Genomic DNA, 17,081 nt, shown 5'->3' on the forward strand with positions numbered 1-17,081 from the left:
TCGGGGTGGACAATTCTCTCCCTCGGGCTGGGATCCTGCCCTCTTCCCAGGGGCCAGATGCCTCCCCATGTACCACAACCCGATGAATTTAGCTCTCCGATGTCCCTCTTGCAATCAGGTTAGCCGGTGCTGCCTCCCGCTTTCGTGCAGTCCCCTTCACTCCTCCAGATTGACCAAGGATCCAGCAAGCTCGCTGAAGCTGAGCTGGGATTTGAACCGGGGTTTCTGGAAAGGAGAGGCCTCCCCCAACCTAACCCTGCTCTCTCTGCAGACAGGATGATCCCTGTAGCTGAATTCAAGCAGTTCACGGACCAGCAGCCGGCCTTCAAGGTGCTCAAGCCCTGGTGGGATGTGCTGGCCGAATACATCACGGTGGCCATGCTCATGATCGGGGTCTTTGGCTGCACCCTGCAGGTGGGTACTGGGCTGGGGCGGCGGGGGGTGGGGCGGGAGGGCTGGGACCACCCTCTGTGAGACCCCACCCATGTAGCAGTGGGGATAGGACCTGGGGCCTCTGGATCCTCCTCCTTCTGCAGCTGAAGGAGAATCTCCAGCAGCAGCAGCAGTAGAAGGTTCTATCCCCAGCAGCCACTGACTAGAGACTGACACCGGCACCCGTAATAGCCAGAGGGCATGATGCAGACCCCACAAGCCAGCCAAGGGCAAGAGTGGAAACAGAGGAAGAGGCAGCCGGCCCGGTATCCCAGCCCCCTGCTGCCTGTCAAATCACTGCTGGGACAAATGGAGTCTCTTGTCCATTGCCCTGTTGCATTGTGGGAGGAACATCCCAGCATGCACTCTGCCTTGGCGTGAGGCAGCTGGAAGATGCACCCCTGGGGAACTGGGAACTGTGGATCAGAGCCTCCCTTGAGCTGGGAGGGGGTGGCTTGGGGGGTGAATGCCACCTGCCTGCTGGGAGAGGAGAGGGTGGGCCCAGCGCTTGAGGGCAAAGGGAGCAGGGGGTGGGCGAGGGCCATCCATACAGGCCTGAAGGTGGAGCTGGCCCCTGATCTGGGGGTGTCTGCCTCCCATGGAGCTGCCAGCCCTCCCAGGGTGTATTGTATCAGTGCAGGTGCTGCCCCCCACCCCCCGGCAGGCAGGAAGCGCATCCCAGTGTGTCTGGGGTGCGGCTGGATCTCGGGCTGCTCTGGGGAATGGGATGAAGAAGGCCGTGGCTGAGCCACAGAAATGAAAGGGGCTGAGATGCTTCAACCGGATTCCAGCCCAGCTCGCAGGAGCCCGATCGGAGACAGGACGTGGAGCCAGGTGGGCCCGGAGGTCTGATCCAGGTGGGGGAAAATGGAGCTGAGACTAGCACCCAGGAGTCCTGACTCTCCTTCCCCCCAGTTCTAACCACTAGACCCCTCTTCATAAATGTGGGACTTGGATTTGAGTGGGTAATTGACAAGACAGCAAGTTTTGCGTTCTGGGGTGGAACGGGGGAGATGAGAGAATGGCCCCCCCATCCCTGCCCCCTGCATGAACTACCCCTCCTCCACCCAGCCCTATTTTAGACTGCTCTGTCATAATCATTGGGGGGGAGGAAGGGGGGCAGGCCCGGTCACCTCCAGTCAAGGGCCCTCAATATTGGGGGAAGGAGTCTGTCCATGTAGAAGCCAAGCAGCAGGTGCACAAGGCAGCAACCCTGTTACAGCATCTGTCTCTAGTGGCAACAGGGAAACTAACCATGGCAACGAGTCCCATAGGCAAAGCCCCAGGGCCTCTCTGGGGAGGACAGGACGAGATCAGCTCCCCAGCGGCCCCCAATTGAGTTAACCATTTACGTGCTTGCCACGCTGCCAGCCGATGAGATACCAGGGGATGGCAGGATCTGGCAGGGAGGTAAAGAGTTTTATCGGGTTTTATCCCCGGCTCTGCCACTGACTTTCTGGGTGACCTCAGGCAAGTCCCCTGTACACACACCCGTTCAGACACTGGGACCATCAACACAGCACTCTACTGCTTGAGCCGAAGGAGGAGTTCCATCAGCTGGCAGCAGGAGTAGGTTGGTCATCCACAGATGGGAAATGTCACCCACACAGCACAGGTGGGTTTGACTTGCTCAGAGCCAGGGGCTGATCGTCACAGGTTCTGCCACGTAACCCTGAGGTTGCGGTAACCAGGGGCTGGTGGATTTGATTTTGCCCGCACCGGGCCAGCTGAAAACGAGAGGCAATAATTCCTTACAACCCCCTGACCGGCTCCTCCCTGCTTCCTGCCACCCGCCAGCCTTTCACTGCTCTCGTTACTAACAACATCATGGCAGGGACTGTTCCCCTCGGAGTCAGGGCTCCTGGGTTGTGATTAGCGATGGCCTGGCCTAGCGGCAGCGTGGCTCACAGGCGCTCCTCCTGGGGTCGGTGTGTGCCATGCACGCGTTCGTACGCTGCGCTCGTGGGAGGCGCCCGCTGCTCTCTCGCTGTGGGGTAAGATGCCCACATGAACTAAGCAGCCCTTTGCCCTTCTCTAGTCCCTGTGTCTCAGCATCACAATGTGCGTTAGAGACTTGCTCCCGCCTGGAGTTGGTATAATGCCCATTTTATGGAGGTGGAAATGGAGGCACAGAGAGAAGGGAGCAGCCCAAGGTCATCCAGAGAGTCAGTGGTAGAGCCGGGGCTAGAACCCAGGAGCTCTGACTCCCTGCCCCACTGCTCTAACCCACTAGACCCAGAGCTGGGGATCGTCCCTAACTCCGAGCACCTGAGCTCTAACTCCTCGACAGGCTTCCTTGCTGCCGACTGTGCTTCCTGGACACTGTCTCCTTTGCCCCAGGGGCAGCAAAAGTGAGGCTAGAGTGGATCGTGCCCACTGCCACTCCAGAGGCGCAGCCCACTGAGACCACAACTCCCAGCACACCAAGTGTCGCGGAAGCCACAGCGTTCCCCAGGTGCACCTCTGCACTGAGCGTGCGCTGGCTGGGCTGTAGCCTGCCCTTGGCTTCTGTCTCATGGGTAGTGCATTGGGTGCTGGCGTGTCTAAGCTGCCCCCGTGGCCCCTGGGCCGGGCAAGGCTTCGGTGCCCCTGATGCCCCGACATACACGTGAGTGCAGTCTGCAGTCGGTGTGCAGGAGGCAGAATGGTGCATGGCCCATTGCACAACATACGCGGCCAGACCCCCAGCGGGTGTCAATCGGCCATAGCTCAGCATCAGCATCCCCTCTGGTTTCCTCACCTGTTCCCCTCTGTGGCTGTATCCCCAGGTGACACAGGACAAGATCATCTGCCTCCCCAACCACCTCCCCGCGGGCACGTCGCTCTCTGACGACACGTGCCAGAATTTCGCCAGGGAGAGCCTCAACGCCTCGGAGCCAGACACGGCCCTCTCCGCCCGGAAGATGAGCGGCCTGCGCAACAACCTGGACATCCAGCAGTACAGCTTCATCAACCAGATATGCTACGAGACAGCCCTGCACTGGTACGCCAAGTACTTCCCCTACCTGGTGGTCATCCACACCCTCATCTTCATGGTCTGCGCCAGCTTCTGGTTCAAGTTCCCCGGCACCAGCTCCAAGATCGAGCACTTCATCTGCATCCTCGGCAAGTGCTTTGACTCGCCGTGGACTACCCGGGCCCTCTCCGAGGTCTCTGGGGAGAACCAAGAAGGAACGACACCAAAGAAGGAAGACCGGCGGAGGAAAAGCATCAAGGATGAAATGCCTGAGCCCAACCCTCCTCTACAGCCTGTCCAGTCCATCTCTGAGAAGAAGGTAGCGGAGACTCCCTCGGTCAGCCTGCTGGACAAGAAGGAAGGGGAGCAGGCCAAGGCTCTGTTCGAGAAGGTGAAGAAGTTCCGGCTGCACGTGGAGGAGGGAGATCTCCTCTATACCATGTACATCCGCCAGACGGTCATCAAGGTCTTTAAGTTCCTGATCATCACGGCCTACAATGCCGCCCTGGTGCAGAACATCCATTTCATTGTGCCCTGCAGCGTGAAGATGGAGGACATGACGGGCTACGACCATTTCTGCTGCAACCACACCAAGGCCCACCTCTTCTCCAAGCTGGCCATCTGCTACATTTGCTTCGTGGGCGTCTACGGCCTCACCTGCCTGTACACTCTCTACTGGCTCTTCCACCGGCCCTTGAAGGAGTACTCCTTCCGCTACGTGCGGGAGGAGACGGGCATCGGGGACATCCCTGACGTCAAGAATGACTTTGCCTTCATGCTGCACCTGATCGACCAGTACGACTCCCTCTACTCCAAGCGCTTTGCTGTCTTCCTTTCCGAGGTCAGCGAGAGCAAGCTCAAACAACTCAACCTCAACCACGAGTGGACGGAGGAGAAGCTGCGGCAAAAGCTGCAGCGGAACGCCCTGGGCCGCTTGGAGCTCCACCTCTTCATGCTCTCCGGCCTGCCGGACACAGTCTTCGAGCTGACCGAGCTGGAGGCCCTGAAGCTGGAAATGCTCAAGGATGTGACCTTCCCACCGCAGGTGGCCCAGCTCGTCCGCCTCCAGGAGCTCTCCCTGCTGAACTGCCCTGTCAAGCTGCCGTTTGCCTCCCTGGTCTTCCTGCGGGATCACCTCAAGGTGATGCAGGCCACCTTTGATGAGATCAAGGATGTGCCGCTCTGGGTCTACAGCCTGCGTGGGCTGGAGGAGCTCCACCTCTCCGGCCTCTTCAGCCAGGAACTGGGGAGGGCGTCCAGCCTGGAGAGCCTGCGGGAGCTGAGGAACCTCAAGGTGCTCTCGTTGCACAGCAACGTCTCCAAGTTGCCGCCCAGCGTGGCCGACGTCTCGGCCCACCTGCAGCACCTGTGCATCCTCAACGACGGCACCAAGCTGGTGACGCTCAACAATCTCAAGAAGCTGGTCAACGTGCGAGAGCTGGAGCTGGTCAACTGCAACCTGGAGCGCATCCCCCACGCCATCTTCAGCCTGGTCAACCTGCAGGAGCTGGACCTGAAAGGCAACCAGCTGCGCTCCATCGAGGAGATCCTCAGCTTCCAGCACTGCCGCAAGCTGGTCTGCCTCAAACTCTGGAGCAATCACATCGCCTATATCCCCGAGCACATCCGTAAACTCAAGAGCCTGGAGCAGCTGTACCTCAACCGCAACAAAATAGAGACGCTGCCCTCCCACCTCTTTCTCTGCACCAAGCTCCGCTATCTGGACCTCTCCAGCAACGGCATCCAGGTCATCCCCCCGGAGGTCGGCGTGCTCCAGAATCTCCAGTACTTCGCCATTTCCTGCAACTCGGTGGAGACCTTGCCCGATGAGCTCTTCTTCTGCAAGAAGCTGAAGACGCTGCTGGTGGGACACAACAAGCTCTCCACCCTCCCCCCCCGCGTGGGCAACCTGTCCTTGCTCAGCAAGCTGGAGCTGAAGGGGAACCGTCTGGAGGCCTTGCCCCCTCAGATTGGGCGGTGTCAAGCGCTCAAGCGCAGCGGCTTGGTGGTGGAGAGCACCCTCTACGAGATGCTGCCCACAGATATCCGGGAAAGGCTGGAGAGTGAATGAGGGGAGGACAGGCAGGCGCGGGAGCAGGCTCCCTGGCCACCTGCAGAAAGACTCACGGACGACTAAAGTTGGGAAGGGCCTGGTACTCCGCTCTCCAGTCCGTGTGTTGCTCCCAGGCCGGATCTGCAAAGGCACCTGGGAGATCTCCCACCAGGAGGCTTACCAAAGAATCGTCCCCCCTGGCCATGGCTATGGAGGGGCTGAACTTTTCATCCCCGTGCAAATGGGGACAGGCAGTGACCCTGCACGGCAGGGCTGCCGCCTTTTATACCGGCTCACAGAGGGGAAATGACTCTATTTATACTTATTTTTCAGGCTTATTAACGAGCACTGTTTATTGCTTTTAAAAAGGGCTAATTTTGTGTGTGTGTGTGTGTGTCTTTTTATATGTGTGTAAAGAGCTCTCCAGCACACCTTGGTCACTGCCCATAAACTGTACCCCATCCCATAGTCCAGCCGACTAATTTCCAGGCCAATCTGCTGGGCGGGGGTAATTTAGATAGGATGCAAATGTGGGCATTGGACTGAAATTGTGCTGTGGAGAGCCTTTCCTCATTCCACAGCTCCACCCATCCCATTGCTACAAAGGGATACTTTTGGGGCGTCACTAGCCAGCAGAATTAACCGTCACGGGGCCAAGATCTCAGCAGAAATGAGTTTAATTAGTGTTTGGGCACTTCTCAGGGCCGGGAGGCCACATTCCCAAGGGAGGGTGCAGCTGGCCTGGAGAGGGGAAGGCGTGTCACCTGGCTGAAGCATCTCATGGAATGACAACACCAAGAGATGCTGGTTCTGCCCCGAGGTGTGGGATGTGCTCATCATCCCGCAGATGCAGGTGGTGGGTGTGGCTCCTATTGGCCCCTCCCCCTTTTGGCGTCTCTTCCCCCTTCTGTGGCATGGCTTCTTCCACCAATGGCAGGGCTCTCATGGGCTCCTCCCTTTAGCTCCACCCCCGTGGCACGATTCCAGCTGTGTCTGGATTGCACCCTGACTGATCAGAGCCTGGAGCCCTCCCTCATGCAATGGTGATAGAAGGCGTTCAGGACTGAGCCTTTCTTTTCATGCTGTATGGGGGCGGGGACGGCAATAATCCACCCACGTGCCCTGTTAATAGCAATGGGCCTGAATCAGGGCCCTGGTCCCCTGCACTCCTAGGGGAGAGGCTTGCAATCTGAGTTGTGCAAATAGCCTTTATCTCTGCACCAAACCCCAGCTCCGAGCAATGTCCCAGCCCCCTTTGGCAGCCGCTCCCAAGACGGGGGAGGGGGGGAACACTCCCAGGAACTCCACCACCGGACCCTTCTAGCCAATCCAGCTGCAAGGCACCCTGCAGGTAGGGGAGAACCCCCATCAGTTACAGGTTAGTTCATATCCTGGAGCCAGAACACACAAGGGCCTGATTCAACTTGGAGGCCTTGCTCTGCTGGGGCCTCTGCACATTACCAAGGGCTGGGTGCTGCACAAATCCCTACCCCCAAATGAGATTGGGGTCCCCATTGCACCAGGTGCCACACAACCTCCTTCCCCCACACACCCTAAGACCGGGGCCCCCCTGTGCTGGGCCCTCCACAGACCCCTTCCCCAGCCAACTTCGGGGCCCCCATCGTGTTGGGTGCTGCACAGACGCTGTCTGGGATCAGAGGCCCCATTGCATCGAGCTTGACATGCACGCCGAGTAAGAGAGAGTCTCTACTCCCAAGTGCGCATGGGCATACAAAGGGTGAGAGGGGAAACTGAGGCACAGAGAGAGGCCTGACTTGCCCAAGGTCACACAGCAGGTCAGCAGCAGAGTCAGGAATTGAAGCCAGGTCTCCTGAATCCCAGTCCAGTGCATTGCCCCACTAGGTCACACGGAGCGAGGCCTGGGAAAGGTTCTGTAGCTGCCTTATTTGTTATCTTGTGATCACTCTGGAGACTGGGTGGGTCAGACCATCCCCTCCGTGAAGCCGGCTGGTATCTAAAGCAACGCTGCATCTGGCAGGTAAAACCCCTGCACCCCACTTATGGAAGGGGGCTCCCTGCTTCTTTGATGTGTGGGGGAGGAGTGGCCCCCAGATCTGCTGCAGTGGAACTGCTCCCTTCACTAAGGCACCTTGGCCGGGAGGGGTGTAAAACGCGGAGTGGATTTCTACCCCGCACCCGTGCGAGTGGAGGATTGAGTCCCCAGAGCTCTCCAGAGGGGAATCGAGGCGCACCGTGCCCAGTTGTCACCATACCCCAAACCTCAGCCAAGTTGGGATCTGGATCCAGCTGTGGACTGCCTCCAGGTGTGGGGGTGTTCAGTGCAGGAGGGGATTGATTGTGGGGTTCATCTCTGAGCCAATCTGGCAATTACCATGTTCCTGTCTACATTTGTACAGACCTTGTACAAAGGAGCCGGGACCTGGCTGAGACTTTTAGGTGCTACCAGAGTATAAATGATGATTGATTATTTGTGTTGCTGTAGCGCCTAGGAGCCCTGGTCAAGGACCAGAGCCCCATTGTGCTAGGTGCTGTACAAAACAGAAAGACAATCCCTGCCCCCAAAAGATTCCAGTCTAAGGAGATACGTGGGTTGGTGGGATCTCAAGAATTCCAGCTCCCCTGGGAGAGTCATGCACGACTCACAGCCACAACCCCATGGGGGGTGGGATGCTTTTACTAATGGCATAACTCCGCCAGCTGTGGGTGAGTTGCAAACTGTGGTAGTTATGGGGACAAGACACTGGGGGGAGCTGGGATTGTACCGAATAAACCAGCATAGCAGAGGAGCCTGAAGAGAGCCGGTGTAGAGTGTGAACGTAGGCTGGGGGGCTAGCACAGATGCCGGGGTTAGGAATTACTGTTAAAGATCAATTAAAATTGGTGGTAATTCTCCCCCTTGTTTAAATTACCAGCCTCCCGCCCCCATGCAGGGAGCCTGACTCCAACAGCCTGGCTAGAGCTGGGAGAAGATGATGCGGCCTGCAGCCATGAAGGGGAATTGAGCGGGATGGGGTCGCTGTGCCCTGCAGCAGGACATGCATGGAAAAAGGGGGCTGAAGCATCTCAACTGGGCTGACTCAGCACAGCCCCGAAGTCCCTGGCCAGAGCCCTAGTTCAGGGCCTGAGCCAGCGGCGGAAATGCGATCCAGCTTGCTGTGCAGAGGTGCTGAGTGCCTGCGGGGCCATGGGTCTCACTAATCCGGGCCTTTTGCCCAGAAACCTCCCTCTCTAATCCCATAGATTTGATGGGCGGGTCACCAACCTCGCTGCCCCTCATCATGGAGTCAGAGAGTTTCAGGCCAGAGGGGACCAGCAGGTCAGCTAGCCAGACCTCCTGTCTGTCACAGGCCGCTGGCACCCACACACCAAACCCAACAGCAGAGAGCAGGAGGGACCGAGGTGCACCAGGGCCAGAGGGCCCCGCAGTGGCAGGGCAATGTTTAAATCAGATGGACCCAGATCATCCTGGCAAGTGACCTGCGTCCCACGCTGCAGAGGAAGGCGGAAGCCCTCCCCAAGGTCCCTGCCAATCCGGGGAAAATTCCTCCACCACCCCACATATGGCCATCAGCCTGCGAGCGAGACCCACTAGACAAGCACCTGACAGAGAGAGAACGCTCCGTGCCGGCTCAGAGCCTGGCCCGCCCTGCCCGCTGGCCCAGCTCCAGCCGGGGCCATCCCTGAGGCATCAGAGGAAGGAGATTAAACCAAAACCCGCCCAGAATACACTGGGGGGAGGGCAGGGGAATCCCTGCCTGACTGAAACCCTGAGGCAGGAGCTATTAGGAACGTAAGACATGACCCACAAGGTTGAGCCCTGCCCCCCACCATCACCAGCAACCCCATCAAACCTCTTCAATCTAATCTCGTCCTAGCTCCTGTAGCCCCCCCTCAGCCCTAATCCCAGCCCTTCTCCCCCCAGCTTCCTCCCCACCCCCCTGCCCATCACCGTCCCAGCCCTCTCTCCATCCTGAATGCCCTTCAGCAACCCTAGCCCCTGCCCTCACCCCAGCTGGGATCTGACTGTGGGGCAGGGGATCCACGGCCGCTGCCCTCCCATGATCCCAGCTGCTGCCCCGCCCCTAATCGCCGGCTCCTCTAATCCCAGCTCCCCAGAGGAGACGTGGGTGGCGAGGAAGTTGCCTCAGCCCTCCCCAGCCCCACCGGTGACCCATGCACACAGCTGGGGAGGAGGGAGCTGTGTCCAGGCAGGTGCCACAGCAGCGTTGCCGCTCCCTCACCCACGCTGCCCGTGGGCTGGGGCCAGGCCGCACCCGGCTCCCATGGCAAACGGCCAGGGAACACCCTGGAACGGGGACCGGCCCTGCTGCCTCCTGCTCCGGCCCTCACGCCCTGGCTCTGAGCCGCCAGCCGGGGAGGTGCTGGGGGCAGCTGGACATGGACTGGAGTTTTAGGGCCCGGGGGGTTTTGGCACTGGCTGGGGTGTGGGTATGTGGGTGGGGAGGTGTAGAGCTTGAGGTGCCCCAAACAACCCTCACGCCCCCTCAACCCATCCCCCCCACACCGCCTCACACACACACACCCACCCCCTCCCCAACAGACCCTGCCCCCCCATTAGCTTTTCCATGCCATGGGGCACCCTGGGGATGGCTATCCATCGCCACCTGCTGGCCAGCGCTGTGTGAGCTGCAGCCGGAGACCCCCGTCCACTGGTCCATGGCGTCTGCGGCTCAGCGCGGGATCTCGCCCCCGCTCGGGATCCCACCCCCTGGGGTGGCACTGGAGCGCCGTTAGGGATTAGCTTCTTTTCTCCACAAGGCAAAGGACTGGGTTCATGAGCCCAGCAGCGCCTCTCCCCGAGGTACAGCCTGAGCCCCCTCACTCCCAGCGCGCCAGCCTTGGCAGAGAATAGTTACCCTTTGGCTCTACTGGGAGCCAAGCGTGTCTATTGTACTATAAACTGGGGGAAATAAAAACAATGCAAAAGAGACGGTTGGATCCAGCCCCTTAACCCAGTTAGGGAGAGAACCCAGGAGTCCTGACTTCCAGCCTCCCCCCTCCCTCTGCTCCAGCCACTAGAACCCACTGATCCTCTTTCCAAGATGAGGATAGCACCTAGGAGTCCTGATTCTCACAGCACTAACCACTGAGCCCCACAGCTGGGGACAGGACTCAGGCATCCTGCCCCCCCAGCCCCTGGTCTGGTGCTTAGAGTGGGGAGCTGAGATTCAGGACTGCCTGCATCCTATTGCCACCTCTGTCGCTGACACATTTGTGACCTTGCTTACAGGGTACGTCAGCCTTCGGTGCCTCAGTTTCCCCATCTGTGCAAGGGGAAGGAGGGGCATTACCCCAGGGGGCGGGTCTAATGAGGGAAGTGCTTTGGGTTAGAGTTGGCTGGCTCCTTTTGCTAACACAGCCCTCCCCAGCTGGCCCATGAAACAAACGAGGAAGCCTCCATCCACAATGCTTCCCCTGTCTCTGGAGCTGCCATGGAGACGGGAGAGCCACTCTGCTGGGGACAAGCCGGGCCTCCGGCCAAGACTGAGAAGGGGGGGAGGAGATGGAGAAGAGCCTGATCTAGGGCAAGCCGCAGCCCCGGGCTGATCAGCAGGTGAGGGGCGGGGGCCTGGATGAGGAGAGGCAGGGGATGGGGCTCGAGGGTCTCCATGGCTGTCCCCAGGGGAGGGAGAGCCAGACCCCTGCTGACCAGGCAGGATCAGGCCCGAGGGGGCGGGGAGGCTGCTGGGTGTGTGAATCGGGGGCTCCCATGGGATTGCCGCGGGGTAGGGAGCGCTTCGCAGGGGCACAGGGGCGAAAAAGAACTCGGGCTAGTTGGGTCCAGGGAGAGAAAACTTTGTTCTCTGCTGAGCCACACAGGCCAGTCCTCTCCCTCCATCTCCCCTTCTTCCGTGCACTCGCTCCATCCTTCCTTTTTACCGTCTCCTTCTCCTCTTCCCTCCGGGCTAACCCCGAAGGGGGCCACAGCTGGCTGGTGCGGAGGGTGTCCCATGGCAACAGGGATCCAGCCTCATGGGAACGGGGATCTGGCTCCGTTTCCCCAGCAGTGAGGAAGGGACGAGCTGCTTCCGTAGCTGGCAGGAGCTGCCTGTACCCCCCTGGGTGCGGGGAAAGATTTGGGGGGGGATTAGTGGTGATAAATCCAGCTGGTAGGAGTAGCTGGCTGGTCAGGAGTGGGGAAAACAGCCGGTTCAATGCCCTGGCAGTGCCAGGGAACTGAGCTGGTGTAAATGCCCTGCCCTAGGTGAGCAGGGGGCCAAGGGCAGAGGGGCTAGCCCTTTGGACTGTGATTCTAGAGTCCTGGGTTCAATTCCCAGCTCTGCCAGCTACTCCCTGTGAGGCTGGGCAATTCACAGCACCGAGATGGGCACAGGGACCCTTCAACTGGCTTTGATATGTTGCCGGCCCTTTCTATTTAGCAGGGAAAGAATTTTTAGAATTGCATTTAATTCTCTCACCACCAACTGCCCTTCCCGTGGCTTGGAACAGTAACTGTCCCGGCAACTATCCTGACACCCGACCCCTCTGCTCTGACCACTAGGCCCCCCCCATTCCAAGCTGGGGATAGAACCCAGGAGTCCTGGCTCTCAACTCTATGCTCTGGATTCGAGGCTGCACCACTCCATTTAAGACCTAGCCTTTCTGAGGTCAGCGGTTCACACTACCAGAGTGAGATCAGGCTGGATCTGAGCAGGGTGGAGGGAAATCAGGGGTCGAAGTGAGTGATGGCCTTAGTACTGAGGGAGGGGAAGGCAGGAGAAGCACGTAAGTCTAGAGCATCAGGGAGACTGACAAGGCTCCGGTTGGTCCTTCTTGGCCCCGCTAGGGCAGGAGGGAGTGCGCATTAACTCTGAGCTAGGGAGATGAAATACCTTCCTCCCCTGGCTGCCTGATGCTGGCGCAGGCTCCTGAGATGAGATGATACCTGGCTGTCCCACCAGAGCAGGGGCCAGTTCTAGGGCGACCAGAGAGCAAGTGTGACAAATCAGGACAGGAGGTGGGGGGTAATAGGAACCCAAATAAGACAAAGCCCCGAATATTGGGACTGTCCCTATAAAATTGGGACAGCTGGTCACCCTAGCCGGTTCTGCCGGGAGCGCACCACCCTGAGGAGCGGGACACAGCACACGTCCACCTCCTGCGAAGAGCGCAGCGGTTCCCTGACTCGCAGGCGCAGAGCCCGGACTTACCCCCTCGACCGACAGCTTTGCAAAGCCAGGCCGCTGCTTCTTGAGCTCGGGGAGCCACTCAGAGAGCCGGCAGTGGCAGTAAAGCCTTTATCCCCTTGGCGAGAGCTGGCATGAGACGGTGTCTGCTGCTCCTTCCCTGAGACACGGAGCTAGGAGCACCGCTCCATAGGCCGGGCAACTTTTAAGCCCTCCCGTGCTGCATCATTTCAGGGCTAGTTCCCCTCCCCTCCCCCTACCCCCCTGCCTTCAAACCCCAGGGCATCCCTTCTGCCAAGTTTAACCCTGTCTCTGCTGGGCAGGATCCCGTGGAGAGGTGGCAGAGCAAAGGGCTACAGTGACAAGATGGTTATTCAGGGATTCTCTAGGACAGAGCTGTGAATCTAACAACCCCAGGAGGCCGTAGGGACTGCAGGCCTGGCACAGGCCCACAAGCTCAGTGCTACGCCCCAACTTTTAAACAGTCCCTTGGAGGACCCCTTCAGTGTGGCAGCCCCCCCCCCAGGGGTCCCACTCTTCCTTCAGGGCAGGCCACACGCTCCAGCCCTCCGGCTTCACCCCGTGAGCTCTGCCCAGCGAGTCCAGCTGGGACAGACGCCTGGCCAGAGACTCGTCCACTCCTCAGGGCCCAACGTGCCCGGAGAAGGATGTGCGGTGACACCAGGCACCTTTACAAACAGAGTCAATGCTCCGCAGCTGGACCCCAGCACGGGCAGTCCCTAGGGGAGCACAGAGAAGCCAAGGTTAAGACACCTCCACCTCACAAAGCCAGCGTTTCACCCACCCAAGGGGCAGTGGGCGACATTTCAGGCGCTCTCTCTCTGTGTTAGACCAAGGTGAGAGCCCTGGCTTTTTCCGGAGGACAGCACCTGCCCCCCCCCACCTGACACCTGTCCCTTTGTTCTTGAGTTGGGGCCGTGGACTGGCAAGTGGAGAGGCGGGGAACTTCCCCCTGGTCCTTGGCTCTAGCTGAATGTGCTGGCCACTGATACGGGGCGGTTTCCAGCCAGTCCGTTAACGAGCCGTTCAGTCCATCCCAGACAGCAAGGCGACACACCAGCCTCAGGGCTCCTGGACTGGCCCAGGAGCAGTGCTGGTCCTTTCCCCCACTGGTTAGCAATGCAAAGTACAGAGGGAAACTGAGGCACACATAGGCTTCACACCAATGTTGCAAAAAAATTCCCACTTTGTCACAGAGCCACATTACCAGGGGGGTGCTGAGTTCTGGGTTCTCCGCTCCTTTGACCAGCAGGCCCTGAAGTGATCCCTAGAAGTCAGAGGCAAAAGCAGGAGGGTGGAAACTCATCACAGAGCAAACATGGAAGCAGCATCTCTGGCTGCCCCAACTGGGGGGGTGGCACAAGGGCAGGAGACCCTGGGGAAAGACCGGCACCCACCCCTCACGTCTTTTCACTAGCTTTGAACCTCCACATTCACGGCTTTCTATGCCATCAGCTGTTTCTCTATTAGGTGTATCATGGTAGCACTTAGAGGCTCCGTTGTGCCAGGCGCTGCACAGACACATAGTCAGAGCCAGTCCCTGTCCCAAAGAGCTCACAGTCTAAATAGGCAAAAAAAGGATCATTATCCCATTCTACATACGGGGAAACTGAGGCACAGGGAGATGAAGTGATGTGACCAAGGTCACAGAGGGAGTCTGTGGCAGAACCAGGATATTCCAAGCAGCAGCCAAGGCAGAACAGCATCCTTCCTCTGAGTCACTGACCTTTATCCTTTGCCTCTCACCAGCCATGTTTTCCCTGACGGAAGTGGCCTTCCTGAGTGACGGCCATGCCCCGTTCAGGACTCTGAAGCCCTGGTGGGATGTCTTCACTGACTACCTGGTCCTGGCAATGTTGGCCATCTCCATCATCGCGGGGACCCTGCTGATGTCCACGGACCAGGTGGTGTGCCTGCCTGCCGACAGGACCGACTTGGCTGCAAGCGGGTCGTTGGTGCCCAGACCCGCCCCAAGGCCTCTGGATGGCCCAGAACCCGCTGCTGCTCCGGTTGGCACCAGGAGAGAATTTCCTACTGCCAACGGTGGACGCCCAACCAACCTTGACTACCAGCAGCACCTCTACATTAGCCAGGTCTGCTACCACCAGGCGCTGCCCTGGCACTCCAAGTACTCCCCGTATCTGGCCCTCCTGCATGCGCTGGTCTTGATGGTCTGTAACAACTTCTGGTTCATATACCCCAAGACCTCCTCCAAGATTGAGCTGTTCCTCTCCATCCTCCGGAAGTGCTTCCAGTCGCCCTGGACAACCAAGGCTCTCTCGGAGACAGCCTGCCAGCCCTTGGAAGGCAACTTTGGCCGGATGAAACCCTGCCCTTCCCAGATCTCCCAGGCTGGGGTTGGCTCCCGGGAAGAGCAGGCGCCCTCCTCCTCCAGCACCACCATCCTGGATCGGAAGGACAGGGAGCGGGCCAAGGCGCTCTTCGAGAAGATCCGCACCTTCCGGGCGCACGCCGAAGACGCCAGCCTCCTCTACTGGGTCTACACGGGACAGACAGTGTTCAAGGTGGCAAAGCTCTTGGCCGTGCTGGGCTACGCCTCCGGCTCTGCCAGCGCCATCGCTTTCATGCATGTGTGCCGGCCGGGCCTGGGGGACCTCGCTGGCCACGCCACCTTCTCCTGCACCCACAGCCTGGCCTACATCTTGCAGAAGCTGCTGCTGAGTTACCTGGCCCTGGTACTGCTCAGTGGACTGACAGGGGTCTACACACTCTCCTGGCTGCTCCGGAGGCCGCTCAGGCAGTACTCCTTCGGGCGGGCCAGGAAGGAGAGCAGGTTCATGGCCATCCCTGATGTCCACAATGACCTGGCCTTCCTGCTGCACATGGCTGACCTGTACGACCCGCTCTGCTCCAAGAGGATGGCCTTCTTCCTCTCCTCCGTCAGCGAGAGCCAGCTGCTGGACGTCAGAGTGGACCACCGCGGAGGCTATGAGGAGCTGCGGCGGCAGGTGGGGAGGGACCCCTGGGGCCGGCTGGAGCTGAGGCTCTGTGCCCTTCCGGCCTTGCACCAGGCTGTCTATCAGATGGCGGACCTGGAGGTGCTGCGGCTGGAGTACCTGGCGGAGGTGAAGTTCTCTGCCAAGGTGGGTCAGATGGCGGCGCTGTCCGAGCTGCACCTGTGCTGCTGCCCCGCCACGGTGGAGCCCACAGCCTTGGCCTTCCTGCAGGAGCGGCTCAGGGGACTCCGCATCCATTTCACCGACGTCACCGAGATCCCCTCCTGGCTTTACTCCTTGAAGAGCCTGCGCCGGCTGCACCTCTCCAGCCATCTCTGCTCCAACGTGCTGGCCCTCGAGTCCCTGCGGAAGCTCCGGAGCCTGGAGGTTTTGGTGCTCCAGACCAAGCTGGCCGAGCTTCCTCGCTCCATGTCCACCCGCCTCCGCCAGCTCCGCATCCAGAATGACGGGACCAAGCTGGAGGCACTGCGGGGCCTGGAGAAGACGAGCGGCCTCCAGCAGCTGGAGCTGCTCTGCTGCCAGCTGGAGAGGATCCCACCGGCGGTCTGGCGCTTAACCGGCCTGCAGAGGCTGGATCTGCGCAGCAACGGCATCCGCGGCCTCGAGGAGGGGGCTGGCTTCCAGCGCCTGGCACGGCTCACCGGCCTGAAGCTGTGGCACAACCACATCGCCACCCTGCCCGCTTCCATCGGGGCAGCAGGCAGCCTGGAGGAGCTGGTGCTGTCCCACAATGAGCTGGAGTCTCTGCCACCCGCCTTGTTTGCCTTGACGAGACTCAGGCACCTGGACCTCAGCCACAACCGCCTCCGCCTCCTCCCTGCGGAGATCGGCCAGCTGGGGGCGCTGCGGCGCCTCTCCATCACCGGCAACCGGGTCAGGGCCCTACCCAGCCAGCTCTTTGCCTGCCTGGAGCTGACATCTTTGCAGCTGGCGGCCAACGCTTTGACCACAGTGCCGGCTGAGATCGGGAGCCTGGTGCTACTCTCCAGGCTGGAGCTGACAGAGAACCCCTTGGAGTCACTCCCGCTTGAGCTAGGCTGCTGCCCCTTGCTTAAGAGGGACGGGCTGAGCGTAGACAACGCCCTCTTTGAGACCCTGCCATCCCACGTCAAGCAGAGACTCGCCACACCCATCTCTGCTCCATCCCCGTGAGGTCTTCGGCTGTTCCAGAAACCTTCCTGGCACGTGGAAGGCTGGGGAGCCGGGGCATGTTGCTGATCTGCAGCTCCAGGAGGTCTTGGTTGGCAGCACCAAGTCGACAAAGCCCAGGCACCAGGTCTCCAGAAAATCTGCAGGCTGGCTGCGCCCCTGTTGGTACTGCCAAGAACAACACCTGCTGCATCACAAACACAGACCAAAATTTAGCTCCCATCCACGTGGGGTAACTCTGGCCCATCCTCCTTGCTCACAGAAGGGCTTGGGGTGCAGCTGAATCTGGGGTGGCTCCACTGTGTAACTGAACTGGGGTGGGGGGACCAGGCTGGGGGATCAGCTGGAAGATCAGCACTGCC

General features: G+C 59.8%; 2 protein-coding genes across 2 annotated transcripts; both read left to right on the forward strand.

Annotated features, from left to right (window-relative positions):
* The first annotated feature begins 276 nt into the window (after positions 1-276).
* LRRC8E (leucine rich repeat containing 8 VRAC subunit E) lies at positions 277-5,821 on the forward strand. Its single transcript, XM_067563798.1, has 2 exons — positions 277-414; positions 3,201-5,821. Exons 1-2 carry the CDS (start codon positions 277-279, stop codon positions 5,457-5,459), a joined length of 2,397 nt encoding a protein of 798 aa, XP_067419899.1. The 3' UTR covers positions 5,460-5,821.
* An 8,522-nt stretch (positions 5,822-14,343) lies between these two features.
* LOC137163538 (volume-regulated anion channel subunit LRRC8D-like) lies at positions 14,344-16,738 on the forward strand. The gene has a single exon (XM_067563800.1). The coding sequence runs from the start codon at positions 14,344-14,346 to the stop codon at positions 16,720-16,722; it is 2,379 nt and encodes a 792-aa protein (XP_067419901.1). The 3' UTR covers positions 16,723-16,738.
* Positions 16,739-17,081: the final 343 nt, after the last annotated feature.

The sequence above is a fragment of the Emydura macquarii genome, unplaced genomic scaffold (genome assembly GCF_026122565.2).
Source record: "Emydura macquarii macquarii isolate MOO-44397 ecotype Brisbane River unplaced genomic scaffold, CSIRO-AGI_Emac_v2 contig_2617, whole genome shotgun sequence".
Taxonomy (NCBI): domain Eukaryota; kingdom Metazoa; phylum Chordata; order Testudines; family Chelidae; genus Emydura; species Emydura macquarii.